Raw genomic sequence first — 12,001 nt, forward strand, 5'->3', positions numbered from 1 at the left:
ATAAGAAAAGGGTTATGAAATACTGAAAACTTTGCATATATTTTTCACTTGTATAATTTCATCAGCTTATTAAAGGGTCTGAGAAGTCCTACAGGGGAATATAAAAATGCTTCTCTAATTTTGTTGACCCTAGCTTTCTCCAAATTTGATTTGACTGTGGAAACATTTATATGATGTAACATTTATTAACATCTTGCAGAACACACTTTGAGTGTTCTACAGTGAACTTGCACATCAGAGCCAAAATGTGGTCACTAGTTTTTACACATATAAGGCATCTAAAAGCAAGCATTTTATGGCAGAGGAACTATATGGTGTAGCCTACATCATTTTTCCATTACAGCTAACCAGCCGATACTGGAAATTGGTTCCCACTTCCTCATTAATTGTGCTACATGACTTGCTGGGGATACTTCTGCAGGATTGTGATATCTCACCATGTGGTCCTGTACAGTGATCTTTATTTTTATAGTTTTTTATTTTATGCACGTGATAACCACATTGTGCATTGAGAGAGACTATAAAACGTCGTTTCAACATAGATTTTCTAAGTATTTTTTCTCATAAAAATCTGTTCTGAAAACCCATTTCATTTTATCCTGTTTTTATATTTGAGGGACAATAGAAATAAATAAAAAAGTAAATGGTTTTTGGTTTTGTTTTAATTTCCTTTTTATAGATGACTATGGGGTGGGGTGGAAATTGGAAAGATTCTTTCAAAACGTTGGAAAAGTTGTAATGCGTGTTGCTGTGTATTTATGAGATAAAGCCTCTGTTCCCAGGATGGCAGGGGTGCAGTTTATGTAATTCTTTGTGTTTTTTAAAAATTTATTCAAATTTATAGTAGCAATTGTTAATGTAGAATGTGGTTCTGGATATCTTCATGTAAACATTGCTAAAATTTGAATATAATCTTCTACAGCATTGAGAAAAAAAGTAAACCACTTTAGCTTTCAGAACTTTTAAAAAGGTATCTATAGGTTTTCGGTGGTAGAAACACACACGGTAGAGTGACCACATGCCCTGCTTGCCCATGGCCTGGGCAACTCTGTCCTTCAGTCCCAGGATAGAGCTGAGGAAACCGCTTCACAGTATTACCCATCACAGGGCTGCCTTTCAAATACCTGGCATTTGATTTTGTATTTTTTACTAAGATTTTTATGATCATTAAGTCATCAGAATGAATGTTGAATTAGAAATTATCTACCCTCCTTCCCTGAGCTTTGGTCAAATTAATTCTTTATTGATATTACTACAAAGACTTGTCTGACGATTACCCCATAAGACTGAAGGTAAGAAACTCTAAGAAAGATTAAGACTTAGTCTGCTGCAGTGAAATGAAGGAGTGGAAGATTCTTGTCCATCAGGGACAGATACTTCTTAATTTTTCTAGAGTATTCCTCGTACTGTTTAATGGGAAAAGGGCATGCTGACCCTCACTGGCTGCAGAGAGCAGGAAGTAATAGCACCTGCCTCAGAATTTAAGTTCTCATCTTTGATTGGAAAGAAGGGGAGGAAACAAAGAGAAGTAAATAGTTTCCCCACGCCAGGTTCGTGAATAACTGTATGATTTCTATTCAGCAGTGATTAGTTTTCAACTTACATCGAACCAATGGCCATTCATAACTCTGAAGGACAGACTTGAACATTAATATTTACATCATTTACTTATCGGCTCAACAAACTCAGGAGGTCTTTCACCACCATTCATTTGTACCCACCACGCCTTTCAATAAATTTAGGAATGGCTATTCCTGTCTGAACACGAATAGTCATTCCTGGCTTTCACCATACAACAAAAGCATCTCGGGGCTTCCCCGGTGGCGCAGTGGTTGAGAGTCCGCCTGCCGATGCAGGGGACACGGGTTCGTGCCCCGGTCCGGGAAGATCCCACATGCCACGGAGCGGCTGAGCCCGTGAGCCACGGCCGCTGAGCCTGCGCGTCCAGAGCCTGTGCTCCACAACGGGACGAGCCACAACAGTGAGAGGCCCGCGTACTGCGATTAAAAAAAAAAAAAGCATCGCTGACCTATTTTCTACCGCCAGGAACACCCATCCCTCTTTATCAGTATGTTAGTAATTATTGGAGCTATCAGCACATTCAGCCAACCAGTGGCCCTATAGCTGTATGACTAACAGCTAGTGTTACAGCCGGGCACCTACTAACTCATTTAATCGGAGGAGCAATGCTAGCCCTAATAATCGTTAGTTCTACTACAATCTTCATTACATTTATTATTCTTATTTTGCTTACTATTCTTGAATTCACAGTAGTCAAGTTTACGTATTAACCCTATTAGTAAGCCTTTACCTACATGGTAATACCTAATGACCCACCAAAACCATGCATGTCACGTAGTAAACGCCAGCTCCTGACCCCAGAGGAGCCTCTCAGCTCTTATAGTATCCGATCTAGCATATGAATCCATTTTAGCTCAACATTCGTATTATCCTTAGGCCTGTTAACCAATATATTAATAATATATCAATGATGACAAGACATCATCCAAGAAAGTATGTTTCAAGGCTATCACACATCAATCGTCCAAAAGGGACTTCGATAGGGAAAAATCCATTATTTCAGAGGTCCTCTTTTTACTGGTATCTTCTGTGCTTTTTATCACCTTAAGTGGTATTCCAGCTTTTATTTATAAGCATTTCTCTAAAGATGATATATTGCAGAGGCAATTCTCCTTTATTACTGAAGAATGAAAGCTAAATTGGATGTTGCCATTCCTTTTTTTTTTTCTCTATTTAACATTGGATTTGGGGAGTGCTAGAGTCAGGCAGATGTGCTGTAGGAGAATTTCACTCAGATGGAAACAACTTACGGATCCGTTACCAAGCATCTGGAAACAGACTTACAGACTTTTTTCATTATTTTTCCTCACATTAACTTGCTATATTACAGCTCCAGTGTGCTTTTTGCTTTCAGTCTTCAAAATAACCCATTGGTAATTAATGCAATGATAAATTGCAATGCAATGATAAATTAAACAGCAATAAAATGCAATGATAAATTAAAACAGTATCTCAACCACACATTTAAAAATGTCTAACAATTTAAACAAGTTGAAACTGTGTCAGAGTAAAAAACATCCCTGGAGATTTCAGCCTGGGTACGGAGTCAGGAAAGAGCGTGCTCATTTGATCACCTATGCTTACTTGCTATACCTTCAGGGAATCTCAAACTGCTTCCTTTCAAAGGTGAAATATTTGAAAAGGTTTTTAAATATGGCAATTTTAAAAAGTAGAAAATGAGATAGGCACCACTACTGCCTTTTTTGATGTGAGCCTCCTGGGATGCCTTCATGAATGCTTGGGGGAAGGTACCCAGACATAGGCTCAGCTCCCATCTTCATGTTTTATAGATAACAGCTGATGGCCAGAGTTTACGCTGCGTGACCTTGGGCATGCTAGGTGGTTGGGGGGGAGAGTCCAGAGCTGAAGCAACATCTTCAGTTGCCCCAAAGCTGTGTCTTTTCCATCACCCAGTTACATTTTATATGGTCTACTTTATAGCTATATGTATCTCTGTTTAAGGTGGATTAATCAAATGGCTCCTTGGGCCATATGTGCTTTTTAATTGAACAGGTCGGATGGGGGCAGGAGAAAAAAAGAATGCCTGTAGTGTTCAGTACCGGCGACCCTTTGGCTGTGCGGTTCTTAGCATTGCTGACCTGCTGACAGGAGAGACAAAAGATGACCTCATCCTGAAAGTGTACATGTAAGAAGCTTGCACGGGCTGGGGGCTGGGGTGGGCGCAGAGGTACATGGGGACCCTACGTGGCGAATCCTGCTTTTTGTGGGTAATGGAAGAGCCAGGGATGGGTTGCATTCATTCCTCAAAAACTCAATAATCTGTAGGTTCACTACAAGTGAGCCCACACATCAACATTTGCCTGTCAGAGGAATTATGAAATCAAGAACCAGAAAATACAGACAGTTTATCGGTTGGGTGGACCATCTACTGCATAGAGTACCTCCCATGAATTTAAAGCCTAACATGTCTTTACCCTCAGAGAGTTCATTTGTCCTTGGAAAATGGAAATAGTTTTTAATATAAGTTAATTAGAATTAGGAAAAGGAAGTTCAGGCCAGGTGATTTCCCTCTTACTTCGTGTATTATTAGTTTGCTAGGGCTGCCCTAACAAAGCACCGTAAACAGTGGGGCTTAAACCACAGGAATTTATTGTCTCACGGTAATGGAAGCCACAGACCCTGGGTCAAGGTGTTGACTACGTTGATTCCTTCTGAGGGCTGTGAGGGGAAAATCTGTCCCCTGCCTCTCTCTCCTAGTTTCCGGTGACTTGTAGATGCATCACCTGATCTCTGGCTTCATCATCACATGGCTCTCTCCCTGCTTGTGCGTCTGTTTCGGTGTCCAAATTTCCCCTTCTTATAAGGACACAGTTATATGGGGTTAGGGCCCACCCTAACGACCTAATTTTAACTTTATTAACTGTGTGAAGACCCTATTTCCAAATAAGGTCCTCAGAATGTGGGTTAGGACTTACATCATCTTTTGAGGGTCAGTGGGAACAGACACAGTTCAGCTCAAACACTCCACTAAGAAAATCACTTAATGTATTCCAAATCCTAAGTTTTTAAAAATGCACATGGTTTTGGATCACCCCACCCTGAGCACCTTCCCACAGGACTGAAAATTGAGAGTTGACACACAGTGACATCCTCAGAGCAGACCCGTGGGGGGTTGAAGGATGGGGGATCTGCTTTCCACATTCCTGATTTGAGGACCACACGGCTGACCTCCTCTGTGAGTGAGCTTGCTTTAGCTTTCTGTTCTGGCTGTTGAGTCGATGTATCCAATGTGTGCCAATAGTTTTTCCATATGTAGAGGGAACGCACGTGGCGCACTGCCTGTGGGACATATACTTCAAATTGCTTTTTGACCACAGCTGCAGGGTTTCATGGATTTATCCATCCTCTACCCAGTGCCCCTGGGACCCGTGCCACACATTTGCTAATTAGTTGACAAAGATTTGCTTACAGCCTGTGGTTTAGGACTGGAAACTCTCTTTACCTCTTTTAAGAGCAATAAAATCTGTGACCTTGATTTTAAACTTGAAAATTTCTAGTGAAACTAGTGGGTAGTAAAGCACGCTATTCTTTTTATCATATGGTCGGACTTAAATCCATGATAATCCCCTTTTTAAACTCTACTGATGTTCATAAAACATAATTTAATTGCAATAATACTAATGATAATAGCCACCATTTACTTTGTGCTAACTACATGCAAGGAACCGTGTTAAGCACTTTGCATGTGTCATGTCACTTTATCCTCATGACAAACCCATGAAGCATTTGCTGTTGGCTCCGTTTCCACATAAGGGAAGAGAGAGGCTAAATAACACCCAAAGTCACCTGGCTAATCAGAACAGGAACCAGATGTGAAGTCAGGACTGCCTGACTCAGAACCTGAGCTCTCATGTTACAAGGTTGTATGTTTCCTGGTGTTATTTCACACCACTGTCTAGTGATGTGACAGTGATGCTGTTAGGTGGCATTGCTTTTCAAGAAAACTAAAATTCCTTACAAGCACAGTCTCAGTGTTTCTTAGAGTGATCTTTCCAGGTGTGGGTAGCAAGTGTTAGATTTATCTCACTACTGGGAAAACTGAGGAACCCGAAGTTCCATGCATCCCCTTTGATTATGCAGCCAGCAAAGGAAGACACATAAATTCCAGTTCTGTGATAGACACTCACGCCCATAAAAATAAATTGTACTGCTCTTTGTGGTTGTTATTGTCTGTTTTTTCATAAGTATCAAATAAGGTTTGGGGTTGTTCTTGCTGCAAGAGAGATCCCTTAAAAATTCCAGTTCAGCAAATTACAAATCTGTTCCAGGAAGGATGCTAGGCAGTCAAAACAGTCATTGTAGATTAAGAAGAAACTATGAATATAGTGAAACATTTTAGGGAAGTGCCTGTTAGAAACAAATTGGAAGAAATTCCTATTTGTTAAGGTGACCAAATCCCTAGCCCATCTAGGACTCAAAACAGAGAACAATAACAAATACCTCATTGGAGCCCGGAAGATATTTCAGTCACATACTTTAGGAGCTTTTATTTTATTAGGAGTTTGGTAGGTTAAAAGCATGACTTCTGAAATTATGACTTATCTATCTAATAAGAAGCAAACCATCTTTCTCCCTTCCCAACTGAGTTGAACTAAGAAAACTGGGGACAGAATGTAGTAAATGGCAATTTTGTATCTTACAGCTGGACAGGTGGAATGGTTTCATTTCATCTTAATTTTCCAGGCTTCTAAGAGTCAGTGGTCTGTTTGGTATCCTACTGTTAACTGGTTCAAAAACAGCCTCCATCCTGTTCATCCTGGAAAAGCTGAGAGTGATGAAATGAATAAATATGTAAACAAATTGTGAATTATTGGCTGTAGACAAGGTTGTGAGGAAAAGGACTCTATACTCTGGAACATTTTGATTGATAGTGTATAGAATCTTTGGTATTCAGGATTCTTGGGAGGGAGCCTTTGTGGCTAATAAAAGATAGTAGTGAATTCACAAACACGTCCAGATAAGGGAGGCTTTCCCTAGCCTAACTGGGGGAGGCCCAGCAGTAAGGAGATAGCAGACCCAGATGTTTACGAACCATCAGGAGTTACCAGTCAGAGGGAGATCCATCCAGTCATTCATGCAGCTGGTATTTTTTAAGCACCCACAGTGTTCAAAGTACTCAGGGGAACACAGATACCTACCAGTCCTAGATTCAATCCTCAAGAACCTTCAGTGTCTCCTAGGTGAATGTACCATGGATACAAAGATAGCATGAGTCAGTGGCTGACAAGAGCTGAAAGGCCAAGGTACAGATGGTTGTCAGAGTGAGAAGATGGAGAGATGCCTTTTGGCCTACAAGTGGAGAATCTGGAAGGGTTACCTTAATTACCCTTCGGTAAATCCTGCCAGCCTTTTGCCAGTGCCAGTTGTGTTAACCTCAATTGCATTTTGCTTGATTAGTTGCATTTTGATGCTAGCCACCTTGGTCATGATATAATAGGTGGAGACTCGCTAATGAGAATTAACATTTTTTGAGCATTTACTATATGCCAGGCATTATCCTAAGCCCAGGCTTGTTTATTGTTCTAGTATTTTACCCCCATTTCACAGATGAACAAATCAAGGCACAGAGAGAGTAAATAACTCCCCAAAGAACATAACTCAGTTAATAGTGAGGATTCGAATCCAGGGAGTCAGACTCTTAGTCAGTACTTCCTTCCAGTGTATGCATTGTTCTCTGAGACAGGGAATGGGGAGCTCTCATAACCTGAATTGTTCATCCCAGCCACTTCTGGCATGAAGTAGTTGGTCATGCATTACCGGAAATGGTCATTCCTGCTCATCTTGAGGCAACTATGCCAAAACTGACAGTCACTTGCAGTGGCTTGTTGAGGTCTACAAGGAGGTTTAAGGAAGTACATCATAGTGGTTATAACAAAAAGGGCAGGTGTGCTAGTAAGGTCATCTCATGCATCATCAAAACTTAACAGAGTGGTCATGTTTTCATAGGTGTAATACAGAGAGTGAGTGGTACCAAATCCACGAGAACATCATCAAGAAGTTGAATGCGCGTTATAATTTGACTGGCTCCAACGCAGGTGAGTAAATAGATCTGGCTGAGTCCCTACACTTTTCATTTCAGGTGCTTTCTTTTATTTGTCTGTGAAGAAGAAAACGATCAGCCCTTTGTTTTTTTCTCTACTCCCTAAAAATGCTCAGTCAGCATTCTGGTATGTCTCCTTTTTCTACGATAGGCTTGTAGCTGTAACTCTAAAAAATATATTCTGTTCTGGTTTGAATCAAGGTAGAGTATCTGCATTTGTTCTATAGTACCATGTCTTGGGACCTCCAAGTTGTTACTGATTGCTAAAAACCAAAGGACAAATATGCCTGATTTCATGACTGCTGTGTGGAATGGGTTTGATAAACAGGAATTTTTGTCAGTAAGGTCCAGGGCAAACATGCTTCACTGCCTATAGCTGCAGTTTTATGTAAAGAAAAACGTGTGCATGCCTGTCCAGCAGGAACTGAAATGTACTATAGCATTATAAGTTATATATAATACATTATGTGTCACGTAGTCTTATACTAGTAATATACTATAGATTGTATTATATTATATAGCATATCTAGATTATATAGTATATAGAGTGATGTCTTAAAGTTTGATCAGTAGACAAAAACTTGGTGAATATTGTTTGCTCCCTATCCCACCTTCAAACCCATGTTGAAGCAAAATAAACTATGCAGTTGTGTGCTTTAATTACATAAAGAAACCTCAAATCAAATTAGCTGGTATTTGAACTGAATGCATTGCTTTTTGTGGCTGATTTTTAAAGTCCCCTGAATACAGATATTTGTGTGATAGTCCCGCTTGCCTGGCAATTAGAAGAACCTGAATTTAAATTTAGACCACCTTTTTTTCAGACCTGTGCACATCTTGCCAGGCCAAAACAACCCACAAAGAAAAAGTAACTGCAGACAGAAACTTTGCGGTTCGCTCCCACGAGAGCCATAAGTATCCACAGCTCACACGTGGCAGCGCTTCAGGCCGCAGTGAATGATGAGGTCAGTTTTTTCTTCCCTCTCCCAAGAGCTGGGGAGGTAACTTGGCTTTTCTTTGATTCACACGAAGTCCTACATCTACCACTAAATAAACAAAAGACTTGCACTTACTGTTGAAGGCAGAGGAGACTCTGAAGGACCAGGAGATTTTAGTAGTGACTATAACATGAAATAATACGAATACTTCAGAAACTGCTATGTACACTTGTCTTCACTTTTTCTGTGAAAGAATTAAAATAGTGCTTACTGTGTAGGGACCAAATGATTCATCTTAAATGTGCCTTCAATAAGATGGTAGGGCTGCTGCTTTTTAAAAACTTACCTTGCCAAATTCATTGGCAAACTTCTAGCCAAATCCATTAGTTTTGTTCAAACCTTTTGGTGTTTCTTGATACCGTGAACTATATCATGAACTGTATTCTGTACTTGTGCTGTCCACTTTGATAGGCACCAGCCACCTGTGGCTACTGAGCATTAGACAGGCTAGTACAGCACTGGGATTGAGGCGTGCAGTAATTGTAAATTACATACTCGATTTTGAAGACTTGATACATATAAAATGAATATAAAACATCCCTTTAATAATTTTTATGTTCGTTATATGTTCAGAGATAAAATTGTGGATATATTGGTTTAAATAAAATATATTACTGAAGTTAATTTTGTTTCTTTCTACTTTTTAATATGGCTACTAGAAAATGTTTAATTTCATAGGTGGCTCATATCATAGTTCAGTTATGCAGTGCTGCTCTAGACTTGATTTAAAGAATTTTCTTTTTGAGTTCTTTTGATGCCTCACAAACATTCATTATGCCTTGCTCCTTTCCTTCTGCCCACTAACTTTGGGTGGAGAAGTCTGTAACCATTGTATATCTTTTTCTTTCTCCCCAAGAGTCCCATTACTCTTAATTTGCTTGCATTTGCCTCCTATGTGAATAAATAAATATAAAACTAACCCTGACCTTCTGACTTTTCCCATATATTCCCTCCCCTCCTTACCATCATTGATTCAGTCTTGACTGAGCAGGGTGTGTTGGCCTCCTCCAATATACTTCTTTCCAAACTCCTTGTCAACCCCCAAGCCTTTCCTCTTTCCTATATGCCTTAAAATCCTTCTGTTATTGGGTCATTTGAATATATCATTGTCCAGACTGAGGTGATACCCAGTTGCCTCTTGAATCATGGTGAAGTACTCAGTGATGGGCTTTGACTTATATGTACATATAGATTCCTTTAACATAACTGACCCTGTATCCCATGAGATCAGGATACCAGTCAAGCCAAAGCATAAATTTCTCTCTACTTACATATGGGAGTCATCTCAGAGAATATAGCCCCAAGAGCTTTGCCTCTGGAAGTGGGATGTCCTAAGTTTGAATCAATCAGGTTTTACTGGGATAATAGTAGTGTCTTCCTCTAAGGGTTATTGGAAGGATTAAAAGAGAAAACATATGCAAAGCATGTAGCACAGCACTTGATACATAATAAGTGTCTATTCAATGTTAACTATTATTATTTTTTACTCACTTTGGAGTAATCATCTAGAATATTCTACCCCTTCCTCTTTAGTCAAGTCTCCTTGTTTCATTTTCTCAGATTGGATCCTGATTTGATCTTCTAAATGGAGACTTTGAGAATAATGCAGCTGGATTATTGACAGGTTGAATCATTGAACTGACCCTTCCTACTCTGTGTTTCTAACATCTCATCGGTGCCCAGTTGACTGCTAACATCTCTTCCCAGGTCTTCCTTCTGATTACATAGATTAACTCCAGGGAGGAAGGGCAGCACATTCTATTTCCTTGGGAAGTCCTCCGAGTGCTTAGACATGCTCCACATTTTCCATGTGCTTTGTCACTTTTATTGACCAACTACCTGACCACTTATTCTTCCTGGAATCCTGTGTGAGGCTACCAGAAAGTGAGATCCAAGCCATGTTATTCCCTGGGTGTTACCTGTTGTGTTTGCAGCCATTGTGCTGAAATGAAAAACTACTTGTGCATCTTTGGAAAGCGTAAAAGAAACCGTTAGACTGTAGAGCCCTGTCTACCAGGTTTCCTCTCCTTTTGGCAGAATCAATCCTCCATTTTGCTGCCTACCGTTTGATGCTTAGATTTCTCATCAGCCGAATGTATACTCTTTATCCTTGGCTTTTACTGCAAAGCCCCGTCTGCTCTCCTGTCCTTAAGACCCACCCCTCTCCATCCTCCTCCTCTCAAGCCTGAGTTCCAGCCAGCGGCATGCAGCCAGCATCTACCTGCATTGTATTCCTTTGGTCTCCTCCTGGTGTCTTCTAGCTCTCTCAAGGCAAGGCAAACCCAGCCCTAAGCTTCATCACTCCAAACAACTGCTCCAGAGAGAGAAAGCTCAGAAAGAAACTTTTAAAAATTAATAAATTAGCCCTTTACTCTTTCCATTTAAGTTTCCACTCTTCAGTCTTGGTGGGTCATTGTTCTGTTGTCACCTGTCTTGAGGGAAGGCAGTTATAAAAACAGCAGATAGGGTTTTAGGAGCTGCTCGGCTTTATTATTGAAAGGGAGGCATCTGATAGCTTACTTAAGGGGGAAGCAAGGGTATACAAAATTAAAGTTGGAAATTGGGGTGCCTGATGTTTAAACTATCACAGTGGTAAGATACGTTGACATTTTCTCCTTGGACCATGGAGTAGTCGATTAAATGGAAACAGTGCAGTCAAAGAGAATTTTCAAGAGAATTGAGTTCACTCAACAAAGTATTGTTTTTTCCCTGCTTTCCTCCTGCTGTTCCTTGGTCATTGTACTAAAAAAAGAAAAAAATAACAACTTTGAAATTAGTTTTAGAATCAAATTCTACCACCTACTTTCCAGGCCTTTTATGCTTCATTGATGTCCTCCTATCTCTTGGAGTTGTAATCTTGTCTTTTTAATAGATAAAAGGATTTGTCTAGATAACTGGGTTTTTTCCCTCTAACCTAAGACTTACGTAGCGAAGGTACATTAACCACTATCTTTATTGAGATTAGAAACTGGGAGAAAATTTCACGTGATTCATTTAATTTTTAAATATAAAAATATAATTGAATTAACATATCTGTATGGTTGGATTTAGTTATGTTCGGTAATTCGAAATTTCCAAAGTTGTACTCTGTGGGAATTTTAAAATCCAAAAATCATATTGTGAGAGTTTGAAATTCTAAAAATAGTCATTAAAATGAGCCTGGTTTAGGTTTGTCCAGCAAATTGTTATTGTAAACATCACCTCTGATAGACGTTAGCAATCGAATTCTAGGAATGTGAAATAAGACTGAGCCAGTGTGATTTACTGAGGCACATTTGGTTCTGCGACTTGAAATAAATTGTGTAAAAATCCTTGGCTCCTGTTCAGTATGTACTAAGAGAAAATTCAGAATCTTTTCATA

At 39.7% G+C, this 12,001-nt stretch overlaps 1 protein-coding gene across 15 annotated transcripts in view; it reads left to right on the forward strand.

Moving 5' to 3' along the window:
- The window catches only part of DOCK4 (dedicator of cytokinesis 4), a 480,689-nt gene that overhangs the window by 259,026 nt on the left and 209,662 nt on the right, over positions 1–12,001 (forward strand). For all 15 annotated transcript variants that reach the window (XM_089917502.1, XM_089917504.1, XM_089917506.1 and 12 more), the window contains 2 exons: positions 3,595–3,727; positions 7,549–7,637. In XM_089917502.1, coding sequence (XP_089773628.1) covers positions 3,595–3,727; positions 7,549–7,637 — 222 coding nt within the window. The remainder of the gene's footprint in view (positions 1–3,594; positions 3,728–7,548; positions 7,638–12,001) is intronic.

Source organism: Delphinapterus leucas, chromosome 9 (genome assembly GCF_059928025.1).
Source record: "Delphinapterus leucas isolate spDelLeu-1000000601 "Yukka" chromosome 9, BTC_Dleu_Yukka2, whole genome shotgun sequence".
NCBI lineage: Eukaryota > Metazoa > Chordata > Mammalia > Artiodactyla > Monodontidae > Delphinapterus > Delphinapterus leucas.